Source organism: Heliangelus exortis, chromosome 24, assembly GCF_036169615.1.
Source record: "Heliangelus exortis chromosome 24, bHelExo1.hap1, whole genome shotgun sequence".
NCBI classification, from domain to species: domain Eukaryota; kingdom Metazoa; phylum Chordata; class Aves; order Apodiformes; family Trochilidae; genus Heliangelus; species Heliangelus exortis.
The window spans coordinates 1,107,504-1,128,211 of record NC_092445.1 but is presented as its reverse complement, the minus strand read 5'-3'; the positions used below and the strand labels follow the sequence as shown (position 1 = coordinate 1,128,211).

General features: G+C 43.5%; 1 protein-coding gene across 4 annotated transcripts in view; it reads left to right on the top strand.

Moving 5' to 3' along the window:
• Positions 1 to 20,708, top strand: part of LOC139807227 (lethal(3)malignant brain tumor-like protein 3) — a 48,718-nt gene that overhangs the window by 14,060 nt on the left and 13,950 nt on the right. For 3 of the 4 annotated variants that reach the window (XM_071767928.1, XM_071767929.1, XM_071767927.1), the window contains 15 exons: positions 2,391 to 2,499; positions 2,995 to 3,157; positions 4,578 to 4,635; positions 5,693 to 5,781; positions 7,039 to 7,143; positions 7,702 to 7,837; positions 8,322 to 8,413; positions 9,561 to 9,712; positions 11,273 to 11,349; positions 12,756 to 12,841; positions 16,341 to 16,451; positions 17,589 to 17,703; positions 17,803 to 17,902; positions 18,661 to 18,840; positions 20,191 to 20,322. In XM_071767928.1, the coding sequence (XP_071624029.1) occupies positions 2,391 to 2,499; positions 2,995 to 3,157; positions 4,578 to 4,635; positions 5,693 to 5,781; positions 7,039 to 7,143; positions 7,702 to 7,837; positions 8,322 to 8,413; positions 9,561 to 9,712; positions 11,273 to 11,349; positions 12,756 to 12,841; positions 16,341 to 16,451; positions 17,589 to 17,703; positions 17,803 to 17,902; positions 18,661 to 18,840; positions 20,191 to 20,322 (1,705 nt within the window). The remainder of the gene's footprint in view (positions 1 to 2,390; positions 2,500 to 2,994; positions 3,158 to 4,577; positions 4,636 to 5,692; positions 5,782 to 7,038; positions 7,144 to 7,701; positions 7,838 to 8,321; positions 8,414 to 9,560; positions 9,713 to 11,272; positions 11,350 to 12,755; positions 12,842 to 16,340; positions 16,452 to 17,588; positions 17,704 to 17,802; positions 17,903 to 18,660; positions 18,841 to 20,190; positions 20,323 to 20,708) is intronic. The other variant, XM_071767930.1, reaches the window with a different exon arrangement.

Sequence of the window (20,708 nt, the reverse complement as noted above, 5' to 3'; positions counted from 1 at the left end):
CTGCAGGACTCTTTGGTTACTGGCACAGCTGGGTCTTAGCTGACCACTTCTGGGAGCAATGGGAGCCCCCAGAGTGATCCCTTTCTCTGGTTGGGTGTGTGGAGGCTGAATGGATGGCTCAGTGCTGGGCTAACCTGGTGTTCCTGGCTCAGGATGAATCCCCAGTAGTGTAAATTATCTTTACACCTTTGAGAGTCTCCTCTAACCAGGCTAACAAGAGTTATACTATTGGCCATCAGGGTTATGGGGTTTCCAAGGCAAAACTTGTAGGAAAAACAGTTTTGACAGGATAATACAAGGATGTTACTGACATGCATATCAGTGTAATGGGCAAGAAATAGGAGTTCTTTGCAGACCTGCTTGCTCTGCTTATCCAGAAATCAATAGCTCAAACCAGGACTTTTGTATGATAACCTCTGAGCTCTTTTAACTCCACTGGGTTGGTTCAGCTTCTCTTTGATAAATCTCTAGTTACCCTTGGTGAAATTAATCCCTGTTTCAGTAGATCTCCCTCAGAGATGTGCATGAGTGTCTTCAGCCAGTACTGATGGACACCAGAGCTGAATGAGTGCAGTGAAGAGCTCTCATCCCAAGAGTACCATGAAGCACCACCTGAGGTCACACCATAAAGATGCTCTTTAAATGTGACAGCGTGTGGCTATGGCACAGGGAGCCCCTGATAGGGTTGCCTGGGGCCTTGTGCTAAACCAGATCCTCCAAGGTGGTGGCAGGAGACTTGAGAATTAGTTTGGGACACACAAGACACCACGGGAGGGCAGCTGGGGTGTGTTCAGGGTCTCATTGTCTTCACCATCACCAGTGTGTCCTGGTGCAGTAACTGGAAGGAACTTGGGTGAGGTTTCCTGCAGCAATGCAGGAAGGGCTACACTGCTGCCTTCATACATCCCTGTGGAGAGAACTTTGAATTCCTCTCCTCATGTTGCCAGCCTGGACAAGTGTCTGCCAGTTGGCTTTCCCCAGGGTTTTGATGGAACTATTTCTGTTTTCGGGTAGGAAGGCTTTGTACCTGTCTTCCCTGCTGCCTTTTTTCATCTCAGATTTCATTGTAAGCCCTTACAAATTCTCCTACACTTACCAGACATTCTCTGGCACTCCTGCTGGTTGTGGGCTCTTCTCCTTGGCTGTGTGAGCTGAGGAGCTGGTGATCCATCAGGTGAAGGGCACCAAGCACTAAGAATCTTTCACCCCCCCTGTGAGCCCTGTGTGTTCTGCAGATCAGTGTGACTTCTAATCCAGCAGAGCTCTTCAGGCACTCTGGGTTCTTGCAGGTTTCCCCTGGTTTGTCTTCTCTCTGGTCCCTGATGGCACAAGGAGAGACTTCTGGTTGTGATAGAAGGAGGTGTGAGAGCCCTCTGTGTGTAGGCAGCCCTTCTGCTTTCATCCAGGGCCTTCTGACATCCACGTGGGGCTACAGGGAACAAGCAAATAAAAAGGAAAAATATCAGTGTCTTCAGATGGGTACAAGAAGAGAAGAAAAATGGCTTATAACAAAAAGCAAAGTGATTCATCTCAGTGCTTTGGATGGGTGTTGCGTGGTGTGGTTTGGGTTTTTTTTTTTCTTTTAAAGTGATTGATGGATTCACACATGGACTGATGAGAGCAGTGCACACAAACAGTGCCACTCAATGCAGAACTGGAGCAACCTGTACATGGGACCCCCCCTGCACCATTGGCATGTCAGGTTATTTGAGCAAAGGATGCATGGGGATCAGTGTAGATGCCTGGTCATGAAGACCCCTGCAGTTGTGTTTTGTTGAAATATTAAGCATAAATTATTTTGCACCAGGAAGAGCTCTACCATAGGAGAAAGTAAACATAAATGATATATTGGAGTTATTCCTAACATTTTCACGCTTCCATTCAGATGAAAGATTGATATATATCCCTTGCTAGATATAGAAATAATTGTTTCTATTCTTCCATCAATAATGTGCTATTTTTAGAGGCAGCCTATGAAGGATTTTCATACATACAAAGTATGTATCAAGCTGGGAAATTTTAAACTTAACCAAATGTATTAAAGGTATCCAAACAAGATGGACTTGTTTGGCATTGGTCTTTCGAGTTTGAGGGTTACTAGGAATACAGAAATATAAAAAGTTTTGTGATTATGTGCTTGAAATTATATCCTCCTTTATCACTTTTACAAGGGGCAAGGTTTCTCCACAGTTATAATATTGCCAATAAAGAGGTTTTTTTCTTTAATAAGGTGGAACATTCTCTCCATTTGCCAACACACAGATAATAATTACTTCCCTCAGAGTGGACTACTGAGGGTCACTTAGTGGAAGTTTGTAAAAGACTTTGACAGAACTAATTGCATGAAAGGTGCTTTAATATTTTAATTGAAGAGTTGTCTTTTTCTGCAGTGCTCAGAGAAGACGAGCCCCGTGCTGATTTCCAAACCTGTGAACAAATGGATTGCTTTGAGAATGGAAAGTTCAATTCTCAAACGGGCTCCCAGCAGCACAGGGACAGGTAAAGAAACTCCAGATTCTTCCTATTCTGTTACAGATGTTTAAAGAGAACACTGTGTTAGAGAAAATCCTCAGTGCAGGTGTTCCCATGGCCTGGCTGAGGCAGCTGTCACCCCTGAGGCTCCCATCCCTGGCAGAGGAAAGCTCCTCTCAAGAGCTCTCTCCTCATTTCTCTGCCCAGCAGGGAAATGCTGGTTGTGTGCTTGATGCCTCAGTTTCCCATCTTGCTACAAAGAAGGATGGTATCTTAAATTTCGGTGGAGTTGTAAAAAGGCGAGATTACAAAGTAGCTGCTGCAGTGGGGAGAGCTGTGCCAGTGCTCTGGAGTGCTGTGAAAAGAGGTGGATCTGGCAAATCCTGCAAAGAGGATTCACTTCTTCAGGTGCTCAGCTCCGGGCATCCTAAAGAGGTGCAGAGACATATGGGAATGCTGCAGGAGTATTGTTGCAATTTTAATTTGATTTTGTTCTCAATTTTGGATGTTTGGTGATACCAGAGACATTCCAGATGATTGCAGAAACAGGGGAAATAGTAGAAATCTTAATACCAGCAGTGGCTGTCAGATGAACGAGGCTGGCAGACCTGTCAAACGTGTCCGAAAGAAGAGAAGACTGCTGCTGGAGTCTGAGGATGATGAGGAAAATGCAGATGAGGATGAGGTAAATGAGGCTGCATGTATTTTCTTTAAAGAGAGCTGTGAAGAGCAGGGACCATTCTGTGTCTCACATTTCACTGAGCGATGCAAACTGAGCTGAGGGAGGTGAGACTGGTCTGGGTCTGATCCTGATTTACATCAGTAATGAGAATATCTGTTCCCAAGTAATGAGAATATCTGTTCCCAAGTCAGAGGAGCTCATGTAAAGTCCAAGTCAGTATTTCAGACTGAACTTTATAGGTGTAGTTACAGCCCTGTGCACTGTATTTCACAGTAATAAAAACACATGCCTCCAAAAATCCTTTATCTGACTACAGTCAAGTACTGTTACGTGATACTGAAGATGAGTGTCAGACCTCAGAGTCTGATTGCTTTTTATTATGTATTTGCATGTGCAGTCATTGCAGGGCTGGAAATCTGTATTAATGGTGGATGAAGAGAACCTCAGGCCTGACCTCATCTTTTCTTAACTGTTATTAAGCATCTTACTGCCTTCAGGGGCCCCACGTTGTGCCAGTCCACACGCTGCTGCTGTGTGTGTAGCATCTCAGGCCTCAACCATTGTATTTATATTCATGTGTCACACGTGTTTTGTAGTGCAGAGACTGGGTTTGTAATGCAAGCTAAAATTTCTGATGTCATGATCAGTATAACCCACCTCATGGCTCAGCATTTCCCTGGGGTGTGTATGTTTTCACAGCACTTATGTTTTCAGAAGCACCTTGTGTTCTGTCTCTTCCCCCTTCCCCTCCTCCTCGTTTGAAACTGCCCCTCTGTCTCTCCTGGGACATGTTTGGCAAGGAACTTTGCATCTCAGATTTGGCCCTTTTTTGCCTTTTTTGGTTTGCTGGGGGGAATGGCAGCCCTGGGTGCACTAAACACGAGTTTGAAAATGCCACAGAAGAAATGTGACTGGCAACCTGGCTTGGGACCTGACACGGGGAGGCAACGTTTTCCTGGGATGTTCAGCTATGACTTCAGTTCCTTGAAGCTTCTGCTTTCTTCAGGGCTTCATGAATGATTCTTTTTCTGTGTCAGTTCCCTGGCACAGATGGACATAAAAACCTCTGAAAGGAAAAGGCAAGAGGAGTGTTACAGCAAGGTTCCTCATGTGAGCAGTGAATCCTGCATTGCAGGAAGCAAATCCTGTGTGTTGTAATGGAGATTTTGGGCCCATGCTGCTCTTCAGTAGCCATATGTAAATGAACATCAGTAGCATATATTAAATAATTTGTAAAGCACTTTGGAATGCTGCAGGATCAGAGTTCTCTAATGTTCTTGCAGGGTTATTCAAAAGAAAATAATCCCAGTTAATAGTCCTGTTAGTTACATGTTACACCCTGACTGTACCTGCATTATGAGATGATCAAAGAGAGAGGAAAAAACAATATTGCTAAACTTCTTTTTAACATATCTGTGTCTAGGAGAAGAATAAATCAAATAATATGAAAAGCCGCAGAAACACTAAACCAATAAAACAAGGTGAGCTAAGCTCATAGTCTCTTTTCTTTAATGTTTATAGATAATTTTTTTTTTTACTAGATATTATAAAGTGAATAATAGTAAACAGAAGAGGAAAGGACAGTAGAGCTCATTTCACATTCAGAATAGCTTATTAGGTACATAACCCTCTTAGCACATTCAGGCTGCTGCAGCATATTAGCAGGAATAAACTCCATTTCCCTGCATGATGGGCACAGTGTGGAGCATCCAGGGGACAGCCTGGTCCAAAGCTCACTGGAGACAATAAGAATCTTTTTTTTCCATTGACTTTGGAGAGCTGCATAGCCACAGACTAGAAATAGAAAGTAAGTTGTAAACAACGTGATTGATGATAGACTTTGGGTTAAATGTCTTATATACTTTAAAGGAGTTAGCATGGCCAGAGTGGGGGCAGGTTTTTAATATGCATTTAAACCAAGATTTTCCATGTGTATGACCATGGTCCTCCTAGAATGAATCCAAGCACCTGCCCAAGTTGTTTTCCTCATCTGTGTGCTGGTAGCTGCTTCTCTAGTAGATGCATTGTGTATTAGAAGGTTATAAATATATATGCATGTGTGTGTATATATATATATACTGAACAAATACTCATTTGGGTTTTCATTTGTTTTGTTTTAGGTTAGTTTCAGCTGCAGTTACATGCCTCTGTGTTTTCTTTTAGTTTATATCTAACCACTGAATTCCTCTGTGAAATATCAGGAGGAGGAATTATTTTCCACAATTTAAAGTTATTATATCTTGTCCAAACCTTACAGTGGCAGCTTCCCATGGGCAGCTTGTCAGCAATTTTAAGTGCCACAATTCATTCGACCTGTGACATAATATTTGTGTGACATATTTTCTTTTAATGAGAAATGAGCATGGTTTTCCTACTGCTGGAATTCAATACCTTTCCTCAAAAGTTGGGTCACACTGCCTCCCTTGGGGTACAGCAGCAAAACAGCCTTGACATGTACGTGGGAGAAAGAGGAGAGAGGGCAGAGCAGGAAGCACTGGAGAGAAACGTTCATTTTTCTCTTTGTTTTTGATTGCTTAGCTGTTCCTGGAAAGAAGAAGGTATGGAACTGGGTTTCCTACTTAGAAGAGGAACGGATGCCAGCTGCTCCCCTAAAGCTGTTCAGAGAGGTTGGCAGTTTTTTTCAGCTCTCTTGCTGTGTTTTTCTCAGGCAGCTTCACAGAATTCACAGGGAGGTGGGGTTGGAGGCTGCCCTCAGCTCAGCAGTTGGATGTATGAGTTGTTTGGGTTCAAGCAGGCAGTAAAACCCCCACGTTTGTTTTCAGCCCTGAAGCACTGTGGAAACAAGCATCTGCACTGTGAGTCCTGCCCAGAACTGGGGTGTAAAAAATGCTGGTTGAATCTCACTCAGAAATAAACGACAGTTTTGGTCTGTTTGGGGTAGTTCTGAATAAATGGGCTGTTAGGCAATCTGCAAGTAATGTTGGAGAGGGACTGCTTAATGTCTTTCTTATGTCCTGTGCTTCATCCAGCACCCCTTCCAGCCTTCCTCTGAAGAACACTGAAGCCAGTTAGCTCTGTGCATGCTGCAGGTTGTCTCAGTGAGACTCTGGATGTCTCTGGTGACTGTTAGGAGGGTGGGTGGAATTTGTGAGCAGTCGTCTGATGCTTGGAAGGTGGGAGAGGATGAATTTAGCCTTGGTGAAGCTGCTGCTGCTCTCCAGTGCATCAGCCCACCTGAAAAGTTCAGCTCCCAGTCAGCTCTTCAAAGCCAAGGGCTGTTGGCACCTTCCAGAGTGAGATGAGAAGGAAAGCCAGGTGCCTGCACTGGATGCAATAAACCATTTGCAGTTCCACTTCAGATTTCTTTTAAGCCTTCTCTACAAATGTTTAATTTGGATTAAGATTGCAAACAAATGAAAACCACAAATGTTTTCTGGAGTGACTGTGTAAATGGGCTCCAGACCAAATATGCCTTGTTCCTTTTACCTTTTGAAGATGAAAAGTTACCTTTTGGGAAAGTGTGGGCTCCTGACCTCCTGCTGACACAGGCAGAATGATTTTAGAGCTTTCCTGGCTCTTTGTTTTTGTCTCCATTGGGCTGTGAAGGGGATTCTTTTGTGTTTGAATAGAGCTGGTTTCTGCATCTGCTGAAAGATTTGTTCATAGCTCATTGCAGCAGCCTCGTGGTTCAGTGTTTTTGAGAGATTAATTAGAATAACAAGTAAATCTGAAATGTGGTGATCATGCCATTATTGATCTCTGGAGCTGTGCCTGTCTGTTAAAGCAGCAATCATTTAGTGATGGAGTGTTTTTCTCTGAGTTGAAAACTTGAAGCCTTAAATGTATCTAATGACTGCTCTGCAATAGATTTTTGTCTTTAAGAATTAAAAACAAATGTTTCCTTCTTCCCTCCTGCCTCACAGTATCAATCATTCCCACAAGGCCGAAATGGATTTAAAGCTGGAATGAAATTGGAAGGGCTGGATCCTGAGCACCCCTCTCAATTTTGTGTTCTCACAGTGGCTGAGGTAGTTGCTCTTCCTATCTTTAGTTCCCAAAGTCCCTTGGACATTTGGATTTTTCTCAGTTAGAAGTATTGAGATAAGATAATAATAATAGAACTTTAAACTCCTCCTAGCCATTAATTAATTAAAGTGGCAATGAAGGAGCAGTGTTGTGGTTAAGCACCTAACATCTGAAATCCCAATGTCAGCTTTTTGCAGTTGTCTCACAATAGTGAACCTGGTAACTGCATGCATTGAATAAATATGAAAAAGAACAGTGCAGTCAGGCCCTAGGACTTAGTAAATATTAGCAAGTTGAAATGCATTTATGCTGCTTCAGTTCTGTGAAATCTGTGTTGATCTGGGATGGGCATAAATGTTCTCCTGATGCATTTCTGCTCCAGATTTTGCCAGACAGGAATATGTGCATGAGTGTTGAAGTTACACTGACCAGCTGTGTTTTCAGCATGGAAACCATGAGATGTAAATGAGGAAAAATAAATATCCAAATACAGAAAGAGGGTTTGATTGGTGTTTTTTCTTTATAACCCTTTATGGTAATCAGAGCTCCCCTCATTCTAGGTACAAGGGTACAGAATGAGACTGCACTTTGATGGTTACCCAGAGTGCTATGACTTCTGGGTTAATGCTGACTCCTCAGACATCCATCCTGTTGGCTGGTGTGAAAAAACAAGTCATAAACTGCTCCCTCCTAAAGGTATGAAAAAAATAGAATGGTGTGCAAGAATCCATAAATTCTGCTGAGAACTGGGTGTCCTGGCTCTGCTGGTTTCATTTTTAGTGTGATTTCATTTGAGTGGGTTAAAGGGAAGAGGTGTAACCAAGACAGTGAATCACAGAAGAACAAACCAGCTTCCTTTGGCTATTCCCAGAGGTTGATGTTAGTCAAATTAGAAACTCCTTACTGGATGTGCAGCTAAAGCAAGGAGGCTCAGGCAGCTGAGAACTTGCTTTGTTCCTGCATTCCATTTCCTAGAAACATTTGAAGGTTGAGATTAATGATTGGTCATTATCCTGAAAAAGGAGGAGATGTTTTAGCTGAATTGCAGGGCCCCTGAAGAGTGTAGAAGGGCAGTTACCATGCAAAGTTCATGTTCTTCCCAGGTAATATCCATTTCTGAAAAAGACTGATCTGAATGCAATAGGGCTGTGTTAAACTTTCCTTTTATCTCTCTTTCTAGGTTTCAAGGAAGGAGAATTTAATTGGACTTCCTATTTGAAGAATTGCAAAGCCCAAGCAGCTCCAAAAAGCCTTTTTAAGACCCTCAGCACTGTAAGTGGTGATCTTGAGTACCAGATGTTTCAAATAGGACCAATGCTGAGCAAATTTTGGCCAGGTTATTTAGGTGTTTTTAATATGCTTATGTCAGAGGTACAACCATGGCACAATCAGATGGAAGCTATTTCCTGCTGTGATATATTTTTAAGATGGGGAACTAGTACAATTTTTCTTCCTTCCCCCAGTCACTGGCTATCCAGAGAGAGAGAATTTGTATTTCCCTTCCTCCCTAGTACTGGAGGAAAAGATTTACTCTACCATTTATGAAATATATTACAGCAGTCTGTTTTGCTGTGCCCCTGCAGTCAAGGTATTTGTGTCACTTTCCTCTAATTTAATCATTTCCAAAATAATTTCTGGTTTCCAGCAACATACTCATGTGCACCATGGGATTCATTATGAGGCAATGGATCTTGAGTATTTTCCATCCTTCACCCACTGCTGCTTGCTTTGGTTGTTAGGTTCCCTTCCTGTCTAACACTCACTGCCATGATGTGTCACTCAGCTGACACAAAGTCCCCACGGGTGGATTTGAGGCTGTGGATGGACTGACCAGTAGGATCAGGGCTGAACTGTGGAGCTCTGCTCAGCTTCCCAGAGTCACCCCTTTTCCTTGAAGGGCTCTCTAACTCTTCCATGAATAAGCATGAGCATTGCAGGTCCAGTCTTACCCCCTGACTTACCCTTTGGATCCCTGTTGTTGTGTGCCTGGAGACTGTTACTCAAGCTCCAGCAGCTCTTTTCTAAGAAATAGTAACAATCCTTGCCAGAACACAGGGAAATTTTTCTTCCTTTTTCTTCACCATGGGAGGAGTAGGATCATGGAAAAGGTTGGTTTGGGAGGTTGTTGATGCCCCATCCCTGAAAATATTCAAGGCCAGGTTGGATGGAGCCTTGTGCAGCCTGATCTAGTGGGAGGTGTCCCTGCCCATGCAGGTGGGACTGGATGAGCTTTAAGGTCCCTTCCAACCTAAACCATTCTATGGTTCTGTGAATCTTGTCTGTAGTCCTTTAGCTGGTAAACTACAGTTTGGTTTGAGCTTTTGGGGTTACAACCAGCATCAAATGGGTCCATAAGGAGAATTTAAATAGCCTGATCAAGAATGGGGCTGATTCCTTTTCCTGATGTTCTGTTCCTCAGCCTCTCACACCCTCTGGCTTTCGACTGGGGATGAAACTAGAGGCAGTGGACAAGAAGAATCCCTCACTGATGTGTGTTGCAACCATCACAGACATGGTGGACAACCGCCTGCTGATCCATTTTGATAACTGGGATGAGAGTTATGACTACTGGTAAGGAGATTCTCTTCCTACTAAACATCTGCAAGTACACTGTGGTTCCTTTTGCTCTTCCACTAAGGGTGATTAGTGAGTATTTTAAATGTAGTCACTGACTTTGGGATCTCAACTCAGTTTTCAAGTATCTGAGTAAAGACTTGGGGTTTCTACAACATGCTGATTGCCCAGGAGTTTCTCCTATTTTTAATTTCTCTTCAGTGGCTCAGTGTGAAGAAGTTGGGGGTGGCTTGAACATCTGAGGTCAGAAGGGATTGAGGTAATGCAGCTGACTGAGCTGGGTCAGCTCAGGGAATGCTTATGTTATCTGTTCCTCTGCAGAGCTAAAGAGCTACTCCACCTGGAGTAAGGAACATCCTCTCCTCCAGGGTTAGTAGTGGCTGTTGGCATCCCTCTGAAGCCTTACATTTGGAAGCAGGCAGGACTGAAAGTACTAAAAATCTTTTCCATTTGCAGAGTTTGGCTAGAGCCCTTGAAGAATAAAAATTGTTGCCAATATTTCAGCTTTTAAGTCCTGACCTGCACTGCAGTTGTTCTGCATCCTGAGAATCTTCATCCCCTGCCCTCATGCTGGGGGCAGGTGGAGTAATAGTCAGGGAAACATTTTCCCTCTTGTGTTTTCCAACCTACACAGTGGAGTAACTTTCTTTGAATTTGTCTGTGAAAGCAACACAAGGCACAGGCTTAACACTGGTTTTGTGTGTTCCTCCCCCCCAGCTCCTTTTGTTTGTGTTTGGTTTTTTTCAGAATAGACACCTGTTTGATGGCAAGTTGGTCTTTTTTTTTTCTTTGCCATAAATACCTCGTGCAGAGCATTGCAACACCAGTGTTTCCATTTGCAAGACTTCAGATCTTGTTCCTTTACCATTTTAGCCTGGGATGCTTTGTTTGCATGCCATGTTTTGTTTGGAATTTTCAATGTTTCATGGGCAACACAAGCAGAAGAAGCTTCAAAGTAGAGCTGCAAACACAAAGGGTTTTTCCTAGATCTGAAACACTGCTTTGGTCCCTTCCTCAGAGCAGATGTGACAAAAGGGACTGTCTCAAATTGGCTCATTGCCTTCTGCAGGGACTCAGGAGATGTAAATGTGCAATAAAATTGGGAACCAGGCAAACACCCCCTAGGTTTCAGCTGGAATTAATGGAGAATGTGCAGTTCTTGGCAAAGACCTTAAAAGTAATGTTCCCTTCCTCCACAGCAGTGGTGTTTCAGTTGGGCATGAGGGGTTGTTTTTTGTCTCTTTGCTTCCTTTGCATTTGAGCTTGAATGCTCTGTGTCCAGGCTGAACTGTGGTTGGTGTGGACCACGTGGGAGGGTGTTTTTTGTCATTTTATTGAAGCACCAGACATTCTCCTTTTATATTTCCCTATATTTGGGGGCAGCTTGACTGCCTCGAAAACCTGAGGTTAGAAATCCCAGTGCTTGTCTTTTACACCATGATCACACCCACTGAAAGCATCTGCTAGCCCAGCACAGGCCTGTGAGGCAGCATTTGAAATCCTGCTTTTCTTTTTGCTTTCAAGTTGACTGGAGCCAATTTTCCCTCTTTGATTCAGGTGTGAAGCAAGCAGCCCATACATTCGTCCTGTTGGCTACTGCCAAGAAACTGGAACCCCACTGACAACACCACCTGGTATGTCAAAAGTGAGACATTTCCTGACAACATATTTGCAAGTTCCAGGTTCCATTCAGTACTCTTTTCTCTACTGACTGGCCAACATTCAGACTTTCTGCAGTTTTGTTTTGTTTCATGGCTCTTTAAAAAAAAAGGGATGGGGTTTGGTAATTTGTAATTAAATTGGATTTCAGAGGGAAACAACTTTGAAGTATTTGCAGCGTTTCCTTTAAGTTTAGCTAGAAGAAAGAGGAATTAAGTAGTGTTGGGTTAATGGTTAGACTTGATTTTTAAGGTCTTTTCCAACCAGAATGATTTTGTGAATCAGTGTCATGACTTCATAGATGATGAAGTGGGATTTCTGGAAATGAAGGAGTAACTGAGGCCACATCTCTTCCTGCTGCACTGGAATTCAGTAAATGAAGAGAATGTTGGCAGATGAAAAAGGACAGAACTCACAGGGAGATCGATGTTGTTTTCAGGCCCTGGGAGGCCTCATTCACCTTAAAAACAACAAAAAGTAAAAAATCCTGTCTGCTGCTTGCTGGATCGACAGCCCTGGAGCAAGAATTTCTGTAATTACTGTGTGTCAAGCTTAGTGGAGTGGGTGACACTACAAGATCCCTCTGCATGGAGGAATGAGCCTCTGTGCCTTTGCTGCAGATGCAAAAGGGGTTGTGAATTCTGTGCAGCAGCACCACATCTGTTCCTGCTTCTGGAAGGTGCAGCTCCCCTCCTCACACCATGCTTGCTTGTGCCCCCAGCAGAATCTCCAGACAGTTCTCATCTCTCTGCTGGGAGATTTATGTGCAGCAATTTGCAGACTTGCCCCCTGCCCACAGGAAACAATGCTGAGGCTAAAATGTACTGTAATAGGAAAGGGGAAAAAGGTGGAGTAGTTTCTTAAATGTAGCAGTTTCTTAAACAGGAGAGACATCTGGTTGTTGATGGAGCAGCACAGCCAGGTGGGCAATGAAGCCTTTATCTCCAGCCTGATAGATTTCACAGCTAGGAGTAGCAGGAGACAAGAAGTTTTTACAACCTTGCAGGCACTCACACATAGAATAGTTAATAAAACAGAAAATTAATGTAGCAGTGCCATTGTACATCACAGAATCCTCTTATTAGCTCTTAATTGGCAGGTTTTTTTCTGCAGAAGCAGTGTTGATTAAGCTGTACAGAAATGAACTCTTTGGGGGTTTCAGGTCAGGGTTAAAGCCCTGTGTAGAAGCTTAGGGAAACATTTTGTGCTGCTGCCTTTGCTCTAAGTGCTGTGTATGAATAAACAGACCACTTCCCAGCACCAGCACTTGTTAAGTGCTAAATTAACATAACAGCCATGTGTTACAAAGCTATTTTTCTGTTATTTGTAGCAATAAATGTGGGGTTTTCTTTCTTTAATGTTAATTCTGTGTTTTTTTCAGGATACAAGGATTCCAAAGCCTTCTCATGGGAAAAATACTTGGAAGAAACTAATTCCCAGGCAGCACCAGCAAGAGCATTCAAACTGGTTGGTGAATCCCTTTGATTGTCCTAAATCAGGAGGGTGGGGGAGACTTGCCTGGTGCTTTATTTAATGGTGGTTCACCATGTCAGTGCCAGGAGGGTAAAACTGGTTTTTGGGTTGTTTTTGTTTTAAGATAATCTCTCATTGCTGCTAAAGCCAAACACACAGCAAACTACAGTATTTATTGGGCTTTTTACTGCCATGAAAAACTATCTTGGGCAAGGATTTTTAACTAGACACCTTCAGTTGCTCCATTAGCAATTTAGGGGAAGAGCCTTCAGGCCACACAGATAATTGGAGCTGTCAGAGGAATGTGTGAAGGGCCTCAAGAAAGGGCATGGTGAGGAGAAGGAGCTGATTTGCTCCTCAAGATATGTGGACATGTGTTTGGGGGGATAAGAAGTGTACAGTTCCTCCCTCAGGTGTCCCCTCTGCATGAAGTTTGAAAAACTCTGAAATATTTTTACCTTGCAGTTGTGCAAATCCTTCATCCCCTGGTTGGTGGAATTGAAGCAGAATGAGAAGTTCCTGTCAAGGACTTGCATGTTCTAATACAGATCCTGGGGCTTCTAGGGAGGAGCCAGCTGTGCCCTCCACAGATCAAGTGTACTGAGAGGTGATGGAGCATCTCTGCCAAACTCCTAGGTGCAGTAAGATCATCCTGCAGACTAAACCTGCAGATGGTTCTCTCAACCTTGGGAGAACAAGCTTTTGATTCTTACATTGGAGTTCAGAGCATTTATCTGGGAGCTGACTGAGCAGAAACAAACCAAAAGCCTTTAAAACAGCTACATAAAAACTGCCTCACACTTGAAAGTTGAATTTTTTTTCCTCAGCAGCTTCTTCTGCACTGCTGCCTCACCTTGCTAAACTTTGCAGTGTGTTCAGAATCTTTTCTACACCACTGTGACAGTTGTATTGGTTCCTTTTGATGAAATTAGCCTGTATAATTTGTTGGTAAGGTCTTTGGGAAAAGCAATCAGAGAGGCCTCAGAGAAGGGAGGTAGAAATCTAGCCAGACATGTTTGATAATTGGTGGATTTCAGCAGGGATCCATCCAAGTGTTGTAGGTCACAAGGTGGATGGCAGGGAATGGGAAGAGGCTGATTTGGCCTCTTCAGAGAACTGGAAGGTCACAACCAGAATTATCTGTAGCACAGCTGAGTGCCAAAACATCCCTTGGATTGAGGTTTCCCAGAGCTGGGCAGGCAGCACCTTTGATCATGGGAACATCTGAAGCTCCTCAGAGCCAAGGTGCAGGACAGCAAGTGAGACTTCTCAGCTGGACACGTTGGTCCCCAGTGCAGGCTCAGCTTATTTCTGACCTATTTATTTAAACCTTATTATTTATGTTCAAATCCCAACAGTGCTGGAAAATGGAAACCTTCAGAAAAAAGAGGGAAAGAATGCAGCAGTTGGTCTTCTGCACAGCAGAGGAACAGTAGCAGTAGTTTTGTGGGGGCAAATACTTTGGATCAATAATACAGCTCTTAATTTACAAAAAGAAGTAACGAGGCACGACTTAGAACTCCCAGTCTGAGGTCCTCAGTAGTCTGTCACTGCAGCCTTCTTTCCACAGAGTTTTGGAGTATAAAATGTGTTGAGAAATGTCACACAAAGAGAGCAGGGCCTTGCTCAGGACAGGGAGCCTTCTCAGCACTCAGAACTCCCTGTTCTGGACTTCCAAAGTGAAGTGTCTTTCCAAGTGGGAATGCAACTGGCTTGTCTGCCTCTTCTCCTGGCTTACAGACATCTCTGCAGCCATTGTTTTGCTCCTTCAGGCATCTGGCTTTCAGAGAATAGAGGAGCCAGTTCTGGCTCTCATGAAACTCCAGAATACAAATCAGCATCCAAGACTGTTTAAAAAATGAGACAGAAAAAAAAGGCATTTGATATATCAAGAGTTAATAGAACTCTTTCAAGATGAAACCTCCTTATTTTTCTGGCTTGGTTGATCTGAAGTGCAAATACATGGCACAGGTATTGATTTTTTTTTTTTATTAGTATTATTAGTATTATTCCAGCTAGCAATTACAGGAAATCAGTACATAAATATATGGGTTGACAGCCAGAAGAGACATTTCTCACTGAATTAGTTTTTAACAGTTTTATCTTGCATAGCCCAGAGACATTGATCATCAGCACAAATAGCACAATCTTATGTCTGCTTTTCTGCCTTCTTCTCCACCCAAAAATGCAGAAGATAACCTGCTTGTCAGCATCACTATTTCAGGCCATTGTCTTAGGCTGTCAATTCAAAAACATTCATAAGCTATTGCCAAAAATGCAGCAGCCCTTCAGCAAGACATAAACAAATAGCCCTACACTTCTTCTGGACAGGATTTAGTGCTCTAGCACTCAGGATCCTTCCTCAAGGAAGAAGGACAAGGTTGGCTGGTTCAATAAGATGCTCTAAAACTAAAAGCAGTTTATATTTATCTTCCTTCTGGTGTGTCATGTGGCCAAAAGCCTGTGGATAAAGTGAGTCCAGGTGAAGAGGCCAAAGAGAAACTTGAAGCTTGGAGTCTGTAATCCCCTTAGCTCAGGAGTGGACCCACCCCCAGCTACTGGAGGGAAGGGTGATTATAATCATCTTTTCATTAGCCTGATCTTCTTCAAAGACATGACTCATCATCTCTTGCTAAAATCCTGACCTTTGTGTGCAGAAGAAGGATGTGTTTTGAATGAGTATCCAGTGCTCCATAACCCCCAGCTGGGGAGGTCTGAGGAGGAATTTGCCATCGGTTATTTAAAGAGAAATGGGAAAAATTAGGAAACACTGCCTTACTTTGAGGTTTACATCTGTGGCTGCTTGCAAAGGGCACACGTTGGGGCAGAGGGCAGACTGGAGTTTTTACAAGGTTGTTTGAGTGGTTTAGAGGGGATGGGAAGCTCAGCAACTACAGGTGGGGAAACTCCAGTGGCTGAAGATGCTCCAAGGTCCCAGCCCTGCACTTCTCAGCAGCCACTGATAACAAGCAGATGAAGCTGTTGTCATAAGCAGTAGGTGGGAAGCTGCTTAATGAAGGTGTCTGCAGTTATCCAGATGCCAAGAAGAATGTCCTGGATGGTGTAGGAAAGAAAGGCATCAGGAGGTGATGTCTGTCAGGTGTAAGACAGTGGTGGGATTGCCACTGTCCTTGTCAGACATGAGAGATCTCTGCTGTGTTGGGGAGTTCTGGCAGGCTGCAGACTCTGGGTGTTGTGGTGGTGTTTTATGTTAGGGAAGTGCTTCTTGCCCTGCTGTAAAATGCTCCCCTGCATGGGGAAAGCTCAGGCTTCCTTTCCAGGAGTTTTGGGCTGCTGACAGAGAGCTTCATCCTCGAGGAAATTCTGGTCTGAAGCTCTGAAGCACTCTGCCATGTGCCACCAGGGGCCAGAGCTCCAAAGGCATTTGAATGGCAGATGAAAACTTGAGCACATTTTATTCAGAGCAGGTGGTGGCCAGCTCTGCACACCCGGAGCTGTTAGCATTCTGCTGACAACCAGCCCTCTCTTACAGCGTCCTGCTCACGGATTCCAAGTTAATATGAAGTTAGAGGCTGTGGACAGAAGAAATCCCATCTTGATAAGAGTGGCAACAATTGTTGACAAAGACGACCATCGCATTAAGGTATGACCTTGCTTCAAAGTGCAGAGCCCTTGTAGTGAGGAGAAAAGTTGATTGGCAGCACAGAGAAAGCTTCCATTTGGTATGAGGAGCAGAGTGCAGATGATCAAGCCTGCAGACCTGCACGACTGGAAAGTGTTTCTGTTTTGTCCTGTTGAAATCCCATACAATTGGCTGGTATTGTCAGCTCCTGTTTTAATGTAACTGTTTTGAAATACCTTTTGACAACATGATTTTCCATCTCCTAGAAGCTGCTGCGTGAGGGGTTTGAGTGCAGGCAGCACTAAATGTTCTGCTGCTGGGAAGCTACCTGAAAATACTGTTTTCCTGGCATACTTACAGGAAAACCCAAAGCAAGTTAAACTCTGGCACATGTAGGGAGCAGCTTCATTCTCCAGTACAGATTTGCTACATCAGTGCATTTTAACTCTTTCTTTTCAACTGTCAGAACAAATCTTGAGGGCTTTGGCTTCTGAGAGATGAAGTAGCAGCCAGGTAAAGCAGAGGCTGCAGTGGTGGAGGCTCCTCAGGCACAGGTCTCCTTCCCAAAGGATGGTTTTGTGGGCAGGAGGAAACTTCACTTTCCATCAGCCATTTGATTCTCAGCCTCATCACTGTGATTGCAAACAAAGTCATTATACAATTCATACATCTGGTTGCAACTTTGAAGCACAGACAACCCAGTAGCCTTAAGCTGCAGTGACCCTTCCTCTCTGTTTACCTGACCTGGATCTCAGCTATCTGTTACTTGTCTCCTCATCCAGCAATTCTAGCCCTTTCACTCCAAAACTCAGCAAAATTGCTGGTGTTTGAGATCTTCAGAAAACCAAATAATTAAATAAGCAATTGTGTTGTCATAGATTTAATCTGTGAGTATAGAGTGTGCTGGAGCACCCCATGTCCTTTCTTGCAGAGCCTGTGATTTGAACATGCCACTAAAATCTGGTTGTTTTGTAAAGCAGAGGTGCAGGGTTCAGGGAGACAAACATTTACTCTGAGCTCAGAGGACAATTGCACTTGAATGAAAGATGGAATGAATCAGCTCCAAGCTGAGCAAGGTGAAACAAAGGGGCAAGTTAAAATAAAAGCTGAGTCATGTCCTGAACTGCATCTCTCACTGAGACTCTCTGCTTCTTTCAGATCCATTTTGATGGTTGGGACCAGAATTATGATTTCTGGGTGGATGCAGACAGCCCTGATGTGCATCCTGTGGGCTGGTGTGCCAAAACTGGACATGCTCTGCAAGTCCCTCTAGGTACAGTACCTGACATTGGAATCTTGAGTAATTCTGCTAAGTGCAGCCTGCTCTGCTGAAACAAATCTATTTAACTTTTTAAAATTATTATTCTACCAGGTGCAGGTGGTGGGGTGGGAGCAGTGGGCCAAGCCTGTCCTACTCCTGGCTGCCATGGGATTGGCCACGTGAGGGGCCCACGCTATGGAACACATCACACGTATGTATCTGTGTCCTTCTGACAGGGGTTCTGCCCGGGAGAGTCAGAGTGCTGCCCATAACCTCCCAGTCCTTCATCACCAGGCACCAACAAGCTCCTGCCCTGCACTGAAATGTCTCAGAGAGAGTTATAACTGCAACTGCAGCTCCCTCTTGTGTCTGAGAGAGCCATCTCACCATAAATCCTGTTGAGAGCAGTGAAATCCAACGTAGATTAATTCACTCCAAGTTCTACAATCCAGCATTAATGAAGGATTTTTAAAAAATAAAACAATATACCCAAGTAAATCATGCAAGGAGGCAGTTAAAGAGAGAGAGAGTGGGAGCAGTTTAGTAAAGCATGAGTGAGAAAAGCTTGCTCAGGTTTTGTGCTCTACTTTTTTATTTCTTATGTTCTTGATTAAACTATTTTTAAACAGCAAGAAAAGAGGTCTGAGGATCTAGTATTATACAGTGTGGTGAGGGTTTTGAATTTTTCAGTGTGAAAGCTGCAGGACTCTCCTGTTTCACTAAACATTGTTCAGACAGGTGGGTTACAGAGGAAGAGCTGTCTGGTTCTCTGAGCTGACTACAAACATGATTTTGGTTTCTAATCCTGCCTTGTAGTCCTCTGCTTTCCTCCACCTCCAGTGGGTAATGACATCTCCCTGTGTGTCTTCTGCCTCACTTTTTCTGGGGTTGTGATGGACTTGTCTGCCTGAGGCATGACTTAAGAACATGCATCACCATCTCTCTTGTTTCTTTTTCTCTTTGACACAGGTTGGTCGGCTGCCCATATTCTGATGTGAACCTTCACAGAGAAAACTTGTTACAGGACCGTCTGAGTGGGGAGAGACCTCCCCCTGGCAGTAACATCCAGAAAGCCAAGAGGCTGGAGGCTCCTGCCCCTTTTCTCTTGGGAGCAGGAGAGTCTTCTCAGGAGGACTCTCCACAATCCAGGTGAGCTGAACCTTTTTCTTGAGCAGGTACTGAGCCAAACCATTTTACAAGGCTGAAAAACAGAGGAATTGGCAGAGAAGTAGCAGAGCACTGAGTTTCTCTGTCTGTAATATTGACCCATGCCCCAGACACTCTTAACACAGAGCAGTGCACTTTTATACCCTCATGTACTTTAATAGGTTTCTTGATTCCTTAATCCTGCTGCACTGGTCACATTCCAACAAAGGAAATTGCATTCTGTCTCCATAAATTTTTTTCCCTGCTGTTTCAATTTAGTATGTATTCTTCTCCTTGGTTTCCTGTCCTAAAACTGTCAAGCAAGGTTATTTTGCACTGTTAAACTGTAACTGCAACCCACCCCAGAGCTGGCTGCATTACACTGGTAATGACTCTGTGTGTACCACTTGGCAAACAAGTTGAGTTCCTCCAGGTATTTTATTTTCTTACATGAAAACCTTGGAATTGAGGATCATTGAAGCAAAGTGTCTATTAGTTCTTGGACTGCAGGAGGTGGTTAAATATGTCATGGGTCAGACCTGGACATGGAGGCTTTTATTGTTGTCACCTTTACAAATCCAGTCTCACTGGGGCAACTCCAGCAATACTTTTGGTCTTTGTTGTATGTGAAGGCTTATATACATTTTAAAGTTAATTTATTTCCTTAGATTTATAACTCATTCAAGATATATTTGGATGGAAAAAAAAAAAAAAAGGAATACTTCTCTCTCCTCCCTGGCATATATAGACAAATTTTTTCCTCCTCCCATCCCAGAAATGCACAGGTGTCTCCATTTCCTAAATTTAACAATCAGAATTGTCAATGGCACTGTTACCATGAGGCTCTCTGAGGAGTTTGGGATTTTCCCAGAATAAATGACATTCCCAAACTGTCGTATTTTCTGTTCTTCTAAGCATTTAATTTCCTGATAGGAGGAGGTTTGAATTCAGTATGCAAATCCAATCCCTGGGTGACCATGTAGCTCAGTTTGTGCATCAAACCCATTGATGGAGACTCTTTAAATGTTACCCAGAGATATCCAGAGGAAAAATCTGAAATCCCTTGATTTCACCATAACACATGCTTCAGTGGCTTCCTGGTAGCTGCTGGGATCAGAGCCTCAGTCCACAGGGACTGATTTATTTCTCATAATCTCCCTCAATCCGTGCAGAGGAGGAAAAAAAAAAACATTTTGTACTGTGCCAGTTAATGATGGTGAGGGAGAGGAAAGCTGCTACCACTAGGTGGTAGTTGCTGCTCTCACTTGTAAGGAGCAGCCAGTTTTGCTCTCCTGCAGGAACAGGGAACAGGAGATGTTAGCTTAGCTAACTGTCATTTCTCTGTCTTTCCAGAAAATCTGCACAGGACAGTGAAAAGTCCTGTCAGAGCAGTGTTCACAGTCTGTCAGAACAGTCTGAAAACAACCAGGAGAGAGAATGGGTAGAAGAGGATTCCTCTGCAGACATCAAAGCCAAAAGGAAGAAGTAAATAAGATTTCTCTGCTCTGGTTCCATGAATTAACAGTTGTGTTTCTTGATGCTGCTGCTCTATCTGAAAAAAAAAACCAAAACAGATGTAAATCCTAATTTAGAACAGCCCCATTTGATGGGAGAGTTGCAGCAGAGGGTTTTAGGATGACATGGTCAATCTCCTCCCTTCCTCCTGCTATTTTGGGCCCTCTCTTTCCTGCAGTAAACTCACATCTGAGTTCTAGCCATGAATTTAATAGCACAGCTCTTAGCTTGGAGGGAGGGAGCAGTGCTGGTGCTTATTTTAAGAGGGAAAAGTTTTTTGGTTCCTAAAAGTCCCATTAATCTCTGTCCAGAGGAGGAATGGTATCAGTTTGTGTAACTTCTGAACAGATTTGTAA